Here is a 20213-nt window from a genome sequence, read left to right as displayed (position 1 = left end):
AGCGGGTTATGTTGGGTAAAGATTATCGGTCGGGCGGGATGCCGGGTAGCACTTCAAAACCCGTACCCTTACCCGACCCGTTGATTTCATCGGGTCGGTCGGGCTAAACCCGCCTTCGGGTTTCGGGTACCCGCAGTGCTAGCGGACTCGGGTATGCGTGACGGGTTTCGGGGTTTGCAGACTTTTTTCCCAGCCTTACCCTTTGGTACGGGAAAGGCTGGTTTAGAGCTAGGAATCGGCCCAGGGCCATACAGTACCTGGCAATAACTTCATCGGATTAGATATATAATGTTGGTGACCACCTATTTAGTTGGGCGGTCTTGGATAGTCATATTCTTAAACTGTAATGCTTGAAAAGCAATACAAATTTCTAAACAATGATCCTTAAACTGTAATGCTTGAAAATCAATGCTCAGAAAATGCTCATGACTAATGTGTTTAGTTTGCTGAATTGCCATGGTATTTATAGGGTTATTGGCAACACTTCATATGGGTGCCTATAGACGAATGGATGTTTCCAACAGTCATAGTTGACGGTTGGATTTCAGGTTTAATTTCGACCATCAAATCTCAATGGATCGAAATCTCAATGGATCTATCTAGATCCTACCTGTCGAACGCCTACCGTTAGATCCCTAATGGATCTATTAACCCGTCGATGCGCATGTGCGGAGTGCAAACTGCGTGCGGGCGCCTCTAAAGCGCCTTATACGCACCACGCAAACGACGTAAAACACCCCATCGTTTCAAAAAATCTACTATTAGTATGTGAAAAAAGTCTATATAAGGATGTAGAACTTTCCGTAGTTTTCCAATACGGTACTAATGATAAAACTACACGGTGTAGTTATCCTCATACTCCAAGTAAATCGATGATATCTCATTCATATGAAATCGGATTTTGAGAAAATTAGGGTCTAAATTCAATAGCTTGATGAAACGAATCCAATGGTCCGTCTTGATTCTGATTTGGACAACGTTTGGTTGTCCAAATTGGACAAAAATAGATCCGGTTTTTAAAGGAGGGAGGTCGTCGGATCTGGCGAGGGTCATTGTGATTGAACCATTGCTGGAACTTTGCCATCTTTGGTAATACAGAGTGGATCTTAAAACTTCTTTCACGAGTTTCTCTCTTTCTAAAATATTTTTTTGCAGAGAGTACCATACAGATCATCGATTTCCGGCGGAAGGGTCCCTTCACCGGAGTCTCCTTAACCATTGAAGGAGAGTTTCCCTATCTTAGTATTAATTTAGTTTTTCTTTTGTTTTTTACATCTTTCTTCGCCTTTTAGTGATGAGAAAGGCGGAAAAGAGGCAGTTATATGGTGGCGGTTCTTCAATCTTCATGGGGTTCTTCTTCTTCCATTTCACCAAATTGAAGATGTCTTACAGAAAGAAAAGAGTGATGGGCATCATACAACAACTTTGATTTGATTTTAAACGAAGATTCGTTTGTGGCGGTGCGATCTGTTAGAGGGTTTCGTTTGTAGTGATGCAATCTGATTTTTGGTGGCGCGATCTGATTTTTGGTTGTGGTGGTGGTGCTCGGGTTGTGGGGGAATAACCTAGTGTATCTCATACACCTAATTGTCTAGTGTTGGTAGCGGAATCTCAAACATCATATGTTTAACACTAGTTTCCAGGATCTATACATGAACATACCAATGAACTAGATTGGAAAGATGATTACCTCTTAATCGCTTTCCCACGAACTAAATTCCGACCAGTATTCGGAAGATAAGAGCTCCAAGTGTTGCTCCTCTACTTGAGACACCGAGTAATGACTTGAACTCCCTCCTTTCAGTCAGCTAGGACCTTCTTGAAGGTTGAGATGAAGAACTCCTTCTTGACTAGATACTTGAGAAAACTCCTTTTCTCTCTCTCTCTCTGAGATGTATATTCGGAAACTCTTTCAGACACACACAATTCTGTCTCTGAATTGCCTCTCAGTTGTGTGTGTATTTAGGTTGTACAATTAGATATATATAGAAATCCCTAGAAGAGGTGTTAGACTCAAACTAGGATTCCATAAACCTAATTATTAGGCAACACCCAAAATACCCTCCATTGGGTCTCTTTAAGGTGGCCGACCAACATAGCCCTTTATGGGCTTCCTTGGCCGGCCCACTTAGGGCCTAGCCGGCCATCACATGGCCGACCCTATTTCCTGGGCCGACCATCACATGGCTGGCCTCCCTAAAGCCATTCCGGGCCTCCCTTTTGGGCCCGGACCTGTTTATCTCTTTCGGACTTCTCCGAATCTTCCAGGACTTACCAATAATAGATCCAATCCACTTATTTGCCATTATCCATCTAGTCAATTCTCTCCGTTCAAATCACTACTCTGTTGTGTAACCCTTGTAGGATCCGGTCTATGTTAGCCGCGAATCAACTCTTGATTCGACGATCGTAGTTGGCTTCTAGCTAAGCATTACGACCCCTAATTGGACCGGACTAATGATCTTCCGAGTAAGGTCATTAAGATCCTATTAGCCAAATTGCACGCATTGCATCCTTGGTCGAAGGACACTCCTTCGGAAGGATACCATTCCTTCAGACTTTAGGCATTATATCCTTCACGGGTGTGGTGGTGTTTTCTGTGGTGGTGGTGGTGGTCGGGTGTGGTGGTGTTTTCAGCGGTGGTGGTGTGTCTTGGGGAGGTTTTTAGAGGAGGTGGTGCTTTCAGTGGTGGTGGTGGTCGAGTCTGGTGGTGTTTTCAGTGGGGGTGGTGTGTTCTGTGGTGGTGTTCTCAGTGGTGGTGGTGTGTTCTGGGGTGGTGGTGGTGGTCAGATCTGGTGTTTGTTATGTGGTGGTGGTGGTCGGGTCTGGTGGTGGTTATGTGCTGGTGGTGGTCGGGTCTGGTGGTGTTTTCAGTGGTGGTGGTGTGGAGGAAGGACATCATTCATATTGCGTTTTCAGGCTCTGATGTCACAACAGGCATGGAGAAGATGAAAGGAAAAGAAAAGGCTGATTTATCTTCACTCAAGAAGATAAAGTTATGAAATAACTCAATCTTCATCTTTAAAATCAATGTCAATGTCTCCGGTGACATTCATAATTCTCCCCCGAGAAACTTGGTGGTGTTCTTGATGCAACCGTCATTCGTCTCTACTTGGTGCATCCTTCTTCATTAAGTATAATAACGTTCACAACCTTTAGGGTCTTCTCATTCGTGACCTTTAGAAACCTTTTATTTATGACCTTTAGGGCTTTCTATCTTATTTTTGCAATATTATACTGATTTTGCTTCATGTTGTTTTTACTTTTGTAAGTCTCATGTTGTCATTTACTTTAATAAATTCATTGTACTCAATGGAGTCAAAAGTCTCAAAACCATGTACTGTATTGGATTGAATTCCTACGTATGAATGAAAATTCTGGTTTATTCTACAAAAAAAAAGTAATAGATAGTGATTGTTGAGGGAGAGAATGAGAAAGAGACAGTGCTTCTTTTATGGCATTGTTTTATTTGTTCAGAGGCAAAAATAGAAATTGGTTCTTTTTTTTATAAAGAAAAAAATGAGTGAAAAACCCAAAAATCTAGACCCTAATAAGAAAAAAAACCCACTCAAAAATAATAATGTCAAAAAAACCCATTTTTTTTAACATTTTTCAAAATGTTCACAACATATGTAATTATGTTGTTAACAAGGCAACATATTTTTTTCATAATTCCATTTTTACTCTTATATGTTGACAACATATATCATTGTGTTGTTATAAAATGTCCCGACTTATTATAAAATGTTGGCGTCATATATAATTATGTTCTTAACAACATATATAATGTATTAGTCAAAATATTATTTGTTCGTTAACGGATTTGTTAAATACAAAGGATAATATGCATAACATTTTAATTTTTGTAAAGGACAAATAAAAAATGCTTTAGTCTTTATATTTATGTCGAAAGCAAAACAGAAAATGCGAAAACCATTTATTTTTTCACAAGACAAATCGAAAAATGTTGTAGCCAAAATGTTTGTGTTTGTTTGTCTATGTAAAATGCAAAAGAAAAAAATGCGAAATATTTTGGCAAAACAATGTCTAAGCAAAAACGAATTTGTTCAAAAATTTACAAATTGTTGAGACAAACTAAGATTTGTTCAGAAATTTACAAAATTGTCGAGAGCAAACCAAGAATTGTTCAGAAATGTTCAGAACGCTAATTTGGGCGGAAAATTTCATTTTGGAGGGTAAAATTGTATTTTTACCTACTGGGTTTTTTCCTCATTATTATTTAGTATTGGGTCTGATTCTCTTTAACTTCCCCATTTTGGGCCTTATAATTACCGGCCCTTTTATAAACTCTCAGTGAACGGTATAAATGTCATTAACTTAGTTTTGACTCAATGATTCAGAATTAAATAACAAACATCAAATTTGTAAAATGATTCAGCTAATCTAGTTCAGCCAATTCAGGTTCGAACACATAAAAGAAAACACAACTATAATTTAAATTCTTACTTGATCCACTTGGACAGAAAAGAAAATCATTAACTTAGTTTTGACTCAATGATTCAGAATTAAATAACAAACATCAAATTTGTAAAATGATTCAGCTAATCTAGTTCAGGCAATTCAAGTTCGAACACATAAAAGAAAACACAACTATAATTTAAATTCTTACTTGATCCACTTGGACAGAAAAGAAAAACATCTTTAGTAAATTAATTGCACATAAAATAAACGTATGGTCAAAGTTTAGATTTAAGAATTTTCAATCTAATCCTTTGGGAACTTGAAAAACTAGTCATGGTTCATAGATACAACATGTCCACCTGACATAAACAAATAAAAAGTTGTTAAAGGCTAAAGTACAGTCCAAAAAGTAGAATCAATGTTTTTTTATATATAAATATAAATCTATATAATAAGGGAGGAGGGTATATTCCCCTTCCTCCATTTGGTCCAGATCTCTTCTCACAGGTTTTCATTTCGCCCTTTAAAGATGACTAACTCGTTAAAGTAGTCCTCTAAAGATGACCATCTTTCCAAATGGCTCTCCAAATGGCTCTCCAAATCTCATTTTTGATATATTTTTTTCATGACATTGTAATGTGGATTCCAAATTAACCTTTACTTGTCGTCTTATTGGATTTTGTTTGTCATATTGCAAAGAAAGAAAGCTTCGTCGTCTCGTCATTTTCATCGCCACCAATATCACTTCATCTTTACCACCTCACTTAATCTTCACGTCTTCCTCCTTATTGAGTGAACTAGATCAATTTGATTTGACTTTTGGGTGAAGTTCCCCTAAACCATTCTAGTTTTGAGGAAGCACCCAAACTATTTTGAAGGGCAGATGCAGAAGTATCAGTGGAGTTTTTTTCTTCAAAATATAACGAAGTAAAAAAATCTGATATAAATATGAAAGTTTGAATTTCGAATTCAAATTACATATCATCACAAAATCCAACAAAAATATAATTTAGAGATTCCATTTGGAAGTAAATAATCTTTAAATGGTTAAATTGATTATTTGGTCATCTTCAAGGGGTCAAAAGAATTATTCCAATATATACCTGGAATATTCTTTATTTTACCAACTTTTCAAGGATGCCAACGTCATGAGTGCAAATAGGAAAAGAAGCTTATATTAGTATTATTGTAATATTTTAACTTATCCTAGACCACGCCATCAATCTTCTTTACTCAATAGTCTTGAAGAGAATACTATATTTTAAGATAGATAACCATTCGCATCCAATGATCTTATTTTTTTAATCGAAAACACAACCACATAATGTGAGGTAAGATTTCATTTATAAGACATTTTCGTATTAAAAAACCTTGTTTCTAATATAGTAATATTCAAGTTGATGTCTACAACATCAAAGTCGACAAACTTGCTAAATGGGTGCGACTTCAGTATAAATCAAAAAATTGGAGTACCAGATCAGCTTTTCTGTAGTCCGTTTTTTTCTTTTTGTTTTTTTTTCCTTTCTTTTTAACGCAGCAGAAAATTCCGTAACGAATTAGATCTTCGTCTAACACTTCTAAACCTTAGAAAAAGTCTTCTCTTCAGATCCTCGTCTTAAGACTTATAGAACCAAAACTGACAAGATTAAACTGAATTACTGAACTTTATTGATCAAATTTGATAAAATAAAGGGTTATTTTCCTAATAGCCCCAAACTTTGTGACCAACTTTCTGCCTAGCCCCCTACTTGATCAAAAAAACCCAGATGACCCCCTTTTTCAGATTCCGTTATAACACCGTTAACTAGTCATCACCTCTCTCTCATCCAACTCATCGCCTCTCTCCACCTCATCTTCTCGCCACCTCATCATCTTCACCGACGAAGGTCGTTGACTGGCCGACAACATTCAAACATTAATTTTTTTTTTAACTCTCATCTCTCTCAGTGACAAACTTACTTGTAATGCTTTACTACAACTACAACTATAAATGCAAAGATTGCTTATAGTAGTGAGAGTGTGCAATCTACTAGATAGATCTGTCCGTTAATTATAATTCTAAATAAAAGCACCTTCCTTGCTAGACGGCTGAAAACACAATTAGACTAGGTGTTATAAAATTTTTATTAAGATAAATAAAATTAAGATATGGTGACTTGAAACGTGTATTAGATACACTTTTCTTAACCAATATTTACTTCTTCTCTCTAATTGAGATTACTTATAGGTTGCGGTTTTGGGAATAAAGAAAACTTTCCGGGGCATAAAGCTTCGTGAATCAATATTGGCTTAGGAGGTATATCTCTCTTTTACCCCAAAAATTTACTTGATTGCGAATTGCCCCCTAATCCTCACCTTCTCCACTTCTAGAACTTCCGACCGATCACCTCACACACTCTCTGTCACTCATTCTCATTGTTTCTCTTTTCCTGCTTTCTCTCATTATCTCCCCCTCAATGTAGATCTCTCTTTCTGTACTAAAGATCTCTCTTTCTCTCGCTATAAATCTTTCTTTCTCTGTAGATCTCTCTCTCCTTCTCTGTAAATCTTTCTGTCTCTCTCGACTCATCTCGGTCTCGCTAAGTAGTAGAGAGAGAATAAGAGATAGATATAGTATGATAGGAAAGAGATCGTGAGAGAGTGCTAGAGAGATAGTGGCAGAGAGAGAGAGCTAGACAAAAGGAGAACGTGAGAGAGATGGTGATATAGAGAGAGTGAAACAGAGAAGTGTAGAGAGATAGAAAAGATGAAAATTAAGGGCATATTTCGATCAAGTCAATTTTTGGACTAAAAAGTAAATATGCCCCTTAAGTCAATGTTAATTGAAAAAGTCTTAATGTCGTAGAGAATTTTCTTTAAGCCCCACCACCTACTTATAAGTTTCAAGTAAACTGTCTCTCATGATACGACAAGTCTTATGCACGTAAAACAACACAAAGTTATAATATGTGAAGATATACTTAAGGAGCACACGGATAATTAGGATTTGGCATATTATATTTGTTGCAAAACAAAAAGAGAAATTTTTTGTGCGTTTTGATTTGGCTACAAATTGACCTATTTGTACGAGTAAAATAAAAGTTTTAACGGTTCGAGACAAATGTGACATTAGTAACAAAAGTACTAACTTTCCAGAAAGTTGTATCCTTTCACAAAAAATGGTTAAAATTTGTGGCTGACATATTTTAAGTTTAAAAATGACTGCGGTACACTGGCTTCTGAAATAGTCTGTGATGCATAAAGACTCAGTTAATCAAAATTTACTTAGGGGGCACCCTTATCTTCATCCTCACCTCCACCACCAAAAATTTCTACCTCCACTGCCATTTCCAACCACTGATCACCACTCACCACCGCCAATAGCTGAAAACCCGAATGTATGAACTTTACGGATTATTTTATTTGATGAAGAATTTGAACTCACAATAGGAAGTACTAGTTGAGAACAGAAAAAGTTAATCCCTTCAATATTATTCTCATTAGATGATTTCAGAGTTTGTGCGTCCATTTTAAGATTAACCCACGTTAACAAGCACTTAAAGAAAGATAAAAAAGAAGATCCTAGCTTGTATTTCTCCTCTGTTTCTCAAACCCTAATAGAGAGAGAGAGAGAAATGGTTTCGATAGAAAATAAAAAAGAAAACCGCAAGTTGAAAAATAAATTTATTTTCACAAACTTGCTTCTTACGAAATTCCTTACACACATTATTTATTCCCCTTTGTGGAGTTTTTGGGGAACCCTAGTGCTGACAAGAAGACAAAAGGGAAAATCACTTCGTCTTCATCATCCTAGTAGATCTCAGATCTGTTGGATTTTAGAGAGATGAAAAAGGAAGAAAAAAAGAGGGTGAGCAAGAAAATAGAGATCTAGTCTAAAAACGCAACTCAATGCACAAATACGGATCTCTAAGATATATATACTTTCTAACAATTAATCCTCGTAATAACGTTCAATATAGATTTCAAAAACTATTTTCTATTTCATAAAACCATAATCTCATCCACTCTCCCAAAACTTAGTTTTTTCTCTCTCTATGCAACCTCTCCATCTCCTACTTATTCATCTTCTTCATTTGTTCATCTTCAACCTTTATCTTCTTAAGATTCTGGTTCCGCCATTAGCGGTTACTTCATCTTCAAGCTTCTTCATCAAGCCCCGATTACCGATTGGTTCGTCTGCACAACCCCTATGGTCGATTGCTTCATCTTCTACATCTTCAAGCTTCTTCGTTCTTCATCTTCAAGCTCCATTAATGTTTGGTAATGCTCATTGGAAGCACGTGAGAAGCTTCATTTTCATGTTCAAGCTTCATGTTTTTTTTTGCTTTCTTTACGCTTTCTTCTTTACCATTTCATCTTCGAACTTATGTTTTATCATCTTTATCTGTTTCATCTTCAAGCTTACATTTCAGATCTATACCATTTCATCGATTGTCTGTTACATAACCCATTTTGCTACATAATTCGTTGAATGTGTCTGCCCCAAGATACTCATGAGAGCTATGTTTTGTTCCTTAACTTAGGCGAGTTTTCATCAAAACGTGTTTTGCAAGAAAAATATTAGATATGTTTGATATATTCTTCATCCACAAATTTCAAATGTTTTGTAAGAAAAAATTTGAATTGTTAGAAACATAATTAAAAAAAAAAAGTATGAAGCAAAATGCATTATGCGATGCATTATTCCAAACAAAACACATTTTGCATCAATGAACAAACCCAACTTATGACCGACCATAACAATGATTGGACCGTTAGAAAATGTATTTTGCTTCAAAAAAATATAAATTATTAGTTGAAAGTAACCTCTTTTATCACTATAGTTGTACACTTGGACGCTTTTGTCGGAGTAGGTTCCTCCGCTGGACTTTTCGTTTTCCTTGGGTTGAGTCTAGTATGAGTTGTCTCTTTCATCTTCCATTTTGTGTGTGGCACTTGAGGAACCAAATGCAACTACAACAAAATAAGTTTTTGCCCAAACCCAACATCATTTCGTACAAGTTGTGATTGTATATGCTTTCAAAATTACATACATTCCAAACAAAACATATTTCGCAATGAACATAGCCAATTAGTGACGGTCCATAACAACGAATGGGTGTTAGAAAATATATTTTGCTCCAAAGGTCAAATCAAGCGCCTGATAGAGACATGACGCAAATTTTTCTATTCAAATCGTACAAGTAGATTTTGCTCCAAAGGTCAAATCAAATTTTCTATTGTGGCAGCAACTGTAACTTAATTGTAAGGCTCTGCAAGGTGTTTGCAAGGCACTACAAGGAGTTTGCAATCTATTCAATATATGTAAAGACAATATGAAAATTAAAATACAAAAACATTGTTCAAAATGTAATTATCATATATACCTTCAATATCACAAACAATCGACAAAATATTAACAAAAATATTCATCCACTCATCAAAATATTCATTCATTCATCAAATATTCATATCCAAGAGACAAATTCAAAATTTTTTTTTCTTATTTTGGACAACAGTAATTCTCATCAGCAATTATATCAACAACTAACTTTCCTCTAGGTTTTGTCATCTCAGATGGTTTGATCTGCATTCCTTCAATATCTCCACCCTTCGTAATATTTGAAATATACTAGTACACGTATAAAGCACAATCGACTCTGTAAAGAAAAGACAAGTCATCGAGTTGATAAATAACCAAAAATATTACTTGCTAAAATAAAAAATGATGATTTTATACTTAAGAAGTTTCTAATTATTGTGGACAGTTTACTTGCATTCTCGTTATTCGTGAAGGAGGTTTTGGACGCAAATAGTTGCTATTATAAGAAAAAATAAGACCGACATCTACAACATTTATCTACAATATAAAAGAAATACTTAGTTTTCAAGGCTCTGCAATCACTTTGCAAGGTTCTGCAATCACTTTCCAAGGCTTTGCATGGACTCTGCATGACTTTGCATGGACTCTGCAAGGCTCTGCATGGAGCTTTGACTTGCAATGAGTGTGCAATCTATTCAAAACCTATTGTAATGACAAACATGAAAACAAAAAGAAGACAAGCATCAAGAGTTGAAATTTACCACTCCCTTTGCATACGTGTAGAATTGTCGATTTTTCTCTTACGATTCTCATTGTTTGGCATCGTGGAGTTCAAGTGATACCATTTCCAAGGATTCATTGTGAGTAGTAAAAGTGACCAATGATAACCACTGAGTTCTTTCTTTGACTTCAGATGATTGATTGAGAATATCAACATTTCAGAGGAATCATCAAAGTTTGATAATTTTGATTTCAGTCTTTCGATTATCTTCGGAAACTATTAAAAAAGATTAAAAGAAACTTGTAAGTATTCTGTCATTATTTTTCCAACTCTATGAAATCAATTCAAAAAACATTTTACAACTGAGATGTTTGTGGTACAAGTTGTTTTCCACTTAGATGCAAAGGCTATGCAAAGTGTTTGCAAGGCTCTGCAAAGTGTTTGCAACGCTATGCAAAGTGTTTGCAACGCTATGCAAAGTATTTGCAAGGCTCTGCAAGCACTTTGCAAGCTAATGCATACATAACTTTTTAGTATACATGAGAACAAATATGATTATAAATCAAGTGTACTAAAAGATAGTAATAAAAGATTTAAAGTTACTCACACAATCAAAGTGGTGGACGTATGTGAACTTCTTCTTAGTTTCTTTTTTCTTCAATTTCCCAGCAAAAAAGTCTATTATGGATCCATTTACAAAAGAATTTGCGAGAACTTCTTCTAGTTGTTCAACAGATTTGCAAAGGCCTTTCAAGGTCGTGCAACAATTTTGCAAGGCCTAGCGACAACCTTGCATGGCTTTGCAACACCATTGCAACATATCAACACTATTGAGGGCAGCATCATATAATCGCATCACAAATTTAGAACGAAAAGAACAACAAAATGCTTCTCATCTAGAGAGATTATAAACCTAACAAAGATATTATAGTATTGTCTAATTATAGAACATAAATTAAACCTAACAAGCTGTTTGCAAGGCAATGCAAGGTGTTTGCGAGGCTTTGCAAGGCAGTGCAAGGTGCTTGCAGGACAATGCAAGCTCATTGATTCGTCGAGCAGGTCTTGTGCATCATTTAACGACTTGGTTTAAGCAAAACCTAAACAAAAGCCTTGCAAGAGACCTAAATAGCGCCAGAAAATAGAGATTATAGATCTAAATACAACAAAATTATGCTAATCCACATTAACAGTAGCTAAAATCAATATAGGTGTTTAATACATTAAAACGTCTATGAACAATGGCTAAAATGTTACCGAAATATATCAGAACATGCTAGACCTAACTAAGATGGAAAAATCATTTATAGCTTTTATCAACATAGATGGTTTTAGGGTTCGAGCGATGAAAAAATAGGTTAATCCACATTAACAGTAGCTAAAATGTTACTGATTAAGATCATAAAATGTTAAACCTAAAGAAAACATCTGAGAGAAACCTGTAGAGAAAACATCTAAGAACAAAACCTAGATGGTCCAATCGTTTCTGAAACTATGTTAAACCGTTACTGAAATTATACTAAATCGTTATGAACAAAACATCTAGGAGAGAGATTACCTTGTTGTTCAAATGAAAACCGTCGTCTTAGTTGGTTTTAGAGATTGGGTCTTCGGTTTAGAGAGAGAAAGGGTGAAAATCGTGGGTTTAGTGCGGTTTAGAGAGAGAAAGAGTGAAAAAATGGATGAAAAATTGTTTTACCTGGAATAAATTTAATTATTTCGACCAAAGGTTAGTTTGGTCGTTTTACAAAAATAAAAGTTACTTAATTGCAACAGGGAGTTGTAGCCTAAAAAAGTTTAATGAGTCTTTTTTAACTAAAATTCAATTTTTTTTTTTTTAGAGAATTTTGTCCAAATTCTCGCTCCTAACTTTTATTAGGATTATTAATCTTATCTGACCCTCACACTTTTTGTGATGTAATAAGAGAAAGCTAGGTTACCTGAATGCAAAATTACGGAGTGATGTATTACCATTGTTGCTTGATTAGCTCCAAAAGAATAAAGAGAGAACATGTGAATTAAAAAAGTGGTATTAGTTTAGAAGATTGGGCAGATTGCCTCTTCAATACTACTATGGACCAATGAAAAATAGATAACCCTAACCCATAAAGTAAACTGATTTGTGATATATATACTGAAAAGCCATTTCATACGTAAGATGGTGATATAAGCAAGTAGTTTAAGTGTATCAATGGACAGAGTGGCTAATGAGATCTTGCACATGTCATGTTCTTTTATTTTGATGTGTAGAATGAAGGCCAGTAGAGAGGATTGACTTTTTTTTTTTGTCTTGCCTCCACTAAGTTGGACATTTTATTTTATTTTAAGCCAGAGGTTAGGACATTTTAGGTACAAAATATTTTATTTGTTGAGGGGCTTAGTAGATTGACACTCCATCTTCTTTTTAATTTAAATTTTGGTTTTTGAAATTCCATAATGAGGAATTATATTTAGTCGGGTACGGGGATAGTGTAATTTTGTATTTACTTACACTAGAAAAATAAATGATTCAAGAGTTGATCTCTTCTCTATGAATGAGATAAAGACAGAATAATAAAAATGATTTCCACCCAATAGAAGAATGAGTGAAAGTAGACTTCGTGGTGGAATAAAATTCTGAAAAAGTGAAATTTTAACACATAACGGTGGTAAAATCGTTTTCTTACTCATTCTCAGTCTTGCATTCTCTCTCTCCTCACCTTTGCGCTCTCTCTCCTTACCTGTGGTTTTGAATTCACGATTACATTATTATCGGAGATACATGAACATAAATAAAGAAAATTATAATTAACAAGGTTCAGTCGGATATGTAGAAATTCACGATAATGTGAACACCATATTTAAGGAGGTTCAGTCAGACATTCACGACATACATCCTCGGAGATAGCCAGAATGACTACATACTTTATTAACCACAATTGTGGTGATTCGTTACAATGATTGATTAGTAATCGAATGATTTAATCCTTAGAACCCTTTTCTTATTTATAGAGAAATTAGGGTCAGGGTTTCCTAGTTTCTCCTAACTAAACTAAGAAACAATATAAAATATATCTAATAATAATAGTAGATATATTACAAGAAATATTTTAAATATATGAAACTAAATATTCTTGATCTTCACATATCTTCAAATATCTTGGAATAGTCTTGATCGTCGTATCTCCTCATCTCGATTCGTCTCTTATATCACGTGTTTACACACGCATCTCAACAGGATATTCACGATCTGCATCCTCAGATAAAGCCATAATTACTACATACTTTTTTACTCACAATTGTGGTGATTAATTCGCCACAATAATCGAATCTAAACTAATGTAGTAGAATAATCTAATTCCTTTTCTCCACCATTTTTGGTGGTTTATCCCCTTTTAATTTACAGTTATCACTTTTTAGGCAGTTTCTGGGTCTTGTTGTTTACCGGAGGAGGGATCCCTCCTCTGGATTTTCCTTTTTTTAGTTTGTTTTATTATTTAGATCTATAATAAGAAAATTGGTATCTTATATCTTTCTGGTTTTTGTGAGACGTCATAGACCGGATCTGAAGAACATATTTGAATCAACCTACAATGGAGGTGTATGATTTAGGTTTCATAATCATTCTAATCATGATTGTGATTCGCGGAGAGGAAAAAATGGATTTCGGTAATGGTTTGTATATGAACACCAATGAAGATTTGGTGTTGTACGTGGTGTGTTCCATGGCGGTGACGGCGACGGAGGCGATTTTCTGGTGACGGCAACGGTTTTTCGGTAACGGCGACAATGATTCTTTTGGTTTTTTTCCTGTTATTTTATTGACCCTTAGGGTCCTTTCATCCGTGATCTTTAGGATCCTTTCATTTTTCAACCTTTGGGGTCATTTTATTGAGTCGGTGTCTAGTCCCATTTCTTTCTTTTCATGAGGCACTTTGCATTTAAAGGTATGTAACTCTCATGAAGTTTTCAGAGGAGAGAAATAATTATGATCATCCATGTAACATTGTGATTTTATTACTTATGAATGAAATATTGTTACGCGTGGTTTCAAAAAAATAAAATAAATATCTTCCGTATCTTTTATATCTTCTATTATCTTGGATTCATCTTGATCATCAGATCTCTTCATCTTGATTCGTCCCATATCTCAATACCCCCGCAAGCCGGAGCACATAAATTTTGGAGTGTCCGACTTAGAAAAAAAACATATATTTACTCTTCTTAGTCTTTTTCTTGAAACTCTCGGATTTGGATGCTTGGTAAAGATTATTGAAGATGATTAAGTCACAACCAAACATTGGAAAAAGTAGAAGCTTGAACAAGAAGCAATGACAACGAAAGCAATGATATAGTTGTCATGTATGAGAAGATAGTCCGTGTATAATAATGTGAAACAAAATGTCAATAACAAAAAAGTGTTATGAAGATAAATGTCGACAAGAAAGTAATTGTTGTGTGAAAATAGTCAAGGATTGACCGAATAAGTGACAACATAAAGAAGAAAAAATTGTGTCGAAAGTCGACAAGATAGACATTGCTTAATGACGAACAACAAAAAAAAAGGATGTTGTGTTGAAAATCGACAAGAAAATCATTTTTCGGATGTAAATAGTTAAGAAGTGACCTAATGAGCGACAAAAAAAAAACTATTGTTGTGTTAAAAATCAACAAGAAAAAATTGTAGGAATGCCAAAAAATTGTTGCATAAGTTACAACTGAAATACTGGTAATGTTAATTGTTGACAAAAGATGCATTGTCGAAAAACATTGAGAGTGCCGAAAACAGGCTAAAGGAGTAACAACACAAATAATCTTGTCATTATGAATGATAAAAAATGCATTATCCGGAAAAAAAAGATGAATGAAAAATTGTCAATAATTGACTTGAGAAATAACAACAAAAATAATGTTGTTCTGTTTAAAATCGATAAGAAATTCATTGTCAAAAATTTCGAAGTCACTGGTTGAATTCTGGTAGAAAAGATCGTCACAATCTGGATGTTTCGGGGACAACAAATATGCGTCAAAAATCCAGAGAGGTTGTTGAAGTCAGCAACAGCTGTGACTGTGACAAAAGTTCTCACAAAAGTCTGGTGAATATGCGTCACAACTACAACTAGTTGGTTATAAGTGACTCAAAACGAAAAACTGTCACAAAAAATATACTATTGCCAATAGAAAGATGTAGTGTTGAAAACGCTATCGCAAAATGTCAGAGAGGAAAAGGAGCATCAGTGACAATATATGGACTATTGCAAAGGTTTGGCTTCGGTTAGGGGAGATTTGTAGGTCTAGTCACGATTCCTATCACTGTTGGATGTCCGATCGTGTTAGGATATTGCGAACATAAAGATGTTGAGGTCTGAATTGTCACCTCTGACGATGTATTCTAAAGGGAGGGAACGGTCGTCGGTTGAAAAACTCGAGAAGAAGAAATGATGCAGGGGCACCCGGCGTGGAGACTTTTTCCATGACCGAACCCGATCATGGGCCAACCGGCCATAGAGAGTAGTTTTAGGAAGTCCCAATTTTAGTATGATTATTAGAGAATTTAGGTTTAGGAAATTATGTTATTTTAGTATTTCCAATAATTGGAAAGGTCCAGATTTGAGTCTAGTTATTTAGGCAGTTGCAGTATTTTAATTATTTAGGAAAGTCTAATTCAAGTCTATCTAGGAAAGTCCAGAATCCTACAAAAGGATATCTAGTTGGTCCATTATTCTCAGATTGAAGAGAAAACCCAATTAAGTTTAATCAAGTTTAGAGTTATTTAATCGTTCTTTATCGTTATTTTATTGTTCTTCGTATTAGTTTATTTTATTCTTAAATTCCGATGCGTTCTACATCATGTGGTATTCAGAGCCACCAAAGTTTTGGGTGAATGATTCTGAATTTTTTTTTCCAGACCAGTTAAATCAGTATCGATCGTATTCTATCCCGCAAGAAGATTATAATCAACCAGATTATACTCATCAAGAGATAACGAATCGATGCTCATGCTCATCATGTTTATATGCGAATAACGACTCGTACAATTATCATTGGAATCCGGGAGAAACCGTACGAGAAAACCCTCCACAACCGTCTCTTCGTCAATACCAACCGTCACCACCACCAGTGTTTCATACACCACCACCTCCATCTTATTATCCGACACCATCCTCACTGCGTTCTACATCAAGAAACTAATATATGTGTCACCGATTGAGATAAAATTGATAGTGGGTTAGTGGAACTTGTCCAGAACGATGGGAATTATCGATCGAAAAATCGGTCGACAAAACAGTCTTGGGTGGTTATGCAAAGAAGACGACTCAGGCGAGGGTAAGCGCGATCAAATCGCTTTGACTCGGCCAATGGTCAATCAAGGGCATTAGACTTTGGTCAAGGAAAACCCCAGAGTTCTCGAGTTGAAGGCAGGTGAGACTTTTAATAGAAATCCTAGAAAATTTCCCATGTGATTGAAAAGTAGAATCACAAATAAAGAAAATCGTTTGAAATAACAGACGCAAAAAAAATTCGATGAAATTGGGTGCATAAACCTGCTCATGATGCCATGTTAGATTCACGTTTATATTACAATCGGAGATAGATGAACAACATATTTAACGAGGTTCAGTCGGATATTCACAACCTACATCCTTGAATAAAGCCACAAGGACTACAGACTTTGCTACTCACAATTGTGGTGATTCGTTACAATAATCGAATGTAAATTAATGTAATCGAAAGATTTAGTTCCTAAAACCTTCTCTTATTTATAAAGAAATTAGAGTTTAGGGTTTCCTCGTTTCTCCCAAGTTAACTAGGAAACTAGATTTGCTCTATTTAATATTACCATTAAATAGTTACAAGAGATATCGTAACATAAGAAAATGTATATTCCTCATCTTTTCCATCTTCCGATATCTTGGACTCACCTTGATCGCCAGATCTCTTCATCTCGATCCGTTTCATATCTCAATACGTGTCTCTCTTGCCCACTATCTCTCTCTTCCTCTCCCCCTCTCTCTACTATTCTCTTTTTTTTTTGCAAACAATCAAACAAAAAATTCTATAATTGATACAAATGGCTCTTTGTCTTCACCTCTCGATAAACAACAAATTTTGACTCAAATTTCACCTAAACAATGTACATGATAAATTAATACGAAAAAATATTCTCTAATTCTCAAACAAATAAGTTATAGAATTTTCTTTCTATCTGATTGTTTTTAAATTTACTTCTCTGTTCGACTACCTCAAATTCTCCTTCATCGGAAGGCAAGCAAATCAAAGGACGGATAGACTAGTTAAAGAAGCGAGAAAATATGTAACAACTATTTGTTTGGATGAGACAAATCCAACTGATCACCTGATTGTAATTATAAATAGATCAAATGAATAAAAGTTGATTATTTCAAAAAAAAAATTTACTTTCTCTGTGGGAGATTCCTCTAATAACCGTTTCTTGGATGTGAGAGATTTTTCTAGTTTTCAAATAGGGAAATGATAAAGCTACAAAAGATTTTGACAAAAAAAGGTTCCCAGCTGATGTGGCGGGTGTGGTTTCAAACTTTGACCAAATATGGGCCGTTGAGAGATGAAAATCACAACCGCCACATCAGCTGGGAACTTTTTTTTGTCAAAATCTTTTGTGATTCTAGCATCTCTCTTTCAAATAAATAAGAAGTTTTATATCTCTACTTGTAATTATTGAGAAAATAGGTCAAATTTACACTAAATAATGTACATGTTCAACTAAAACAAAAATATTCCTTAAATACAAAAAGTAATTTACAGTAATCAGGTGATTAAGTTAGCTAATCAAGAAGACTTCAGACCACAAAAACCAAAAGCATAACTTCTCTGATCAGTTTATAAAGAGATCTATAAAGTCTTGATCTTGACTTTCCAAAAGTACTTGAAATATATTCACAAATAAATACTATCAGATTACACCCAAGAACAAGTACATTATCTAGTTTATAAACAAACTTACCTATAATTTAAATTTCTAATTAAGTCTATATTTCACAAACTCTCATCCAAAATAAAGGGAAAAAACACTAAAAATTATATAAAATACATTCAACAAACCGATGAAAAAGTCGTTCGATGTATACGATCACGTAAAATTCCGTTATACAAAGCCATACGATTTTGTGGAATATCTCTAACTTCCTTTCGTTCGGATATACGATTCTGAGATAATTTATATGATGATAATGTCTTTCTATGTTCCCTTCTAAAATCCTCACTATTTCCAGTTGGATCAACTACATCTTCAGCAAAATGAACCCTTTTCTTGGCCTTCTTTCTTTTCTTCTCTTCTTCTACAAAATAAAAAAATTAGTATAAGCAAGAAAACCAAATACATATTCATTTGTTATAAGAATACAAAATTGGCCGGAACATAATATTTTTCACTTACTGGAATATATACACGATCGTAGATTTCGTATGTGAGACTCAGAATGATCGGGCGAGAGAGTAGACGAGAAAAATGGTTTTTGTCGACAAAAGGTGAGGAGAAGTACAGTGCCGGAAACAGCCATAGCTGTTGCTAGTGCCATACCTTGAGAACTCATAAGATTAGACATAGTTAGATCAATGATGAAAGAGAAATTCAGAAGGAAAGAAAGAACATAAAAATGAGAAGTCTTTGTTGGTTTGCTGTTTTCTTAAGTTTGAAATGGAAGGGTAGCTTGACAATTACTAATATACTAAAAAATCAATTTTTGATGAGAGTGGCACAAATAATTAAATAGTATTATTAAAATGAGATCTGCAAATTGGGGTTTTTTTTTTGTTGAAAGATCTGAAAATTGGGTTAGTTTGAATGGAATAGAAAAATGGGAGATCAATTATGTATGTAATTAATATTAAATAGAGAAAAGGGGACAGAGCCATCTGGATTCCTCGAATGATGTCTGCTTATGCTCGTGCACTCCACGGCAAACAAAACTTGAGAGAAGTTTCAGGACTGACTTTACCTTCTCTATGTCTCTTCCACTGAAGATGGGAAGCTCCTATAGCTTTTATATATATATATAATAAGGGATGAGAGTAAGTTCTTTTTAGAATATACATCCTGTTCAATACTTAATATTACACGTCTCGAACTTTTTTTCAAGATTGAAGTTACATCTCTCATCTTTATCTTCTGTGAGAATAGTCTCACATGGGAGAACTGCTATCTAGCAACTAAGAATATAATGTGGAGGTCGTCTCCACTTATTGTCAATTGGTTTTGAGTTAGATGACCACAAACTTAACATCTTCAAACCTTCTTCAATTGCTAATAATACATCTCTCAAACTTATCTTCATGCCATCTTCAATGGTTAAGGTCACATCTTTCAAACTTATCTTCGATGTTGAGATTACCTATTTGATAGAACCGTCGGCTTGTACCCCCGTGTGTGTGTGGGTGTGTGTATATACACATTAAGAAACGGTGTACGATGAAGGGACGTCCAGACCCACATTAAGAACAAACTACTTTCTAGCTTCTACACTTCATACGTTGAAGAAATCAAGAATAGGACATAAATTTATAGATTAATTTGACATTGACCCCCATTTATTTAGTGATATTAGGATTTCACTCCCAAAATCAAAAGTGTTCTAACGTTAACCCCCAATTAGCATTTTTCCGTCATTTTCTTGTTAAATGGTTGGCGTGTGAAACACACGCGTGATTTGTGACGAAAATACCCCCATCTAATCCAACGACTAAAATTTCAGAGTGAGATTGATCTTCATCTTCTTCCCTTTCTTCCCTTTTCTAAAACCACCACCGCAA

At 35.0% G+C, this 20213-nt stretch overlaps 1 protein-coding gene across 1 annotated transcript; it reads right to left on the bottom strand.

The window, feature by feature from the left end:
- Window positions 1–18411: 18411 nt before the first annotated feature.
- Window positions 18412–19141, bottom strand: LOC147539039 (uncharacterized). Its single transcript, XM_086642165.1, has 2 exons — window positions 18841–19141; window positions 18412–18742 (listed from the first exon to the last, which is right to left on the bottom strand). Exons 1-2 carry the CDS (start codon window positions 19007–19009, stop codon window positions 18498–18500), a joined length of 414 nt encoding a protein of 137 aa, XP_086498291.1. The 5' UTR covers window positions 19010–19141; the 3' UTR covers window positions 18412–18497.
- Window positions 19142–20213: the final 1072 nt, after the last annotated feature.

Source organism: Eschscholzia californica, unplaced genomic scaffold, assembly GCF_041429995.1.
Source record: "Eschscholzia californica isolate CP2 unplaced genomic scaffold, dmEscCali1.0.p SCAF_5, whole genome shotgun sequence".
In the NCBI taxonomy this organism is placed as follows: Eukaryota; Viridiplantae; Streptophyta; class Magnoliopsida; order Ranunculales; family Papaveraceae; genus Eschscholzia; species Eschscholzia californica.
Note: the sequence above shows the minus strand (reverse complement) of the source record. Positions and strands in the feature narration are given on the sequence as shown.

Coding starts and splice junctions, on each gene's coding strand:
- LOC147539039 (XM_086642165.1), bottom strand. CDS start 19,009: ATGTCTAATCTTATGAGTTCTCAAGGTATGGCACTAGCAACAGCTATG. Junction 18,743..18,840: donor ACGATCGTGTATATATTCCA/GTAAGTGAAAAA, acceptor TTTATTTTGTAG/AAGAAGAGAAGAAAAGAAAG.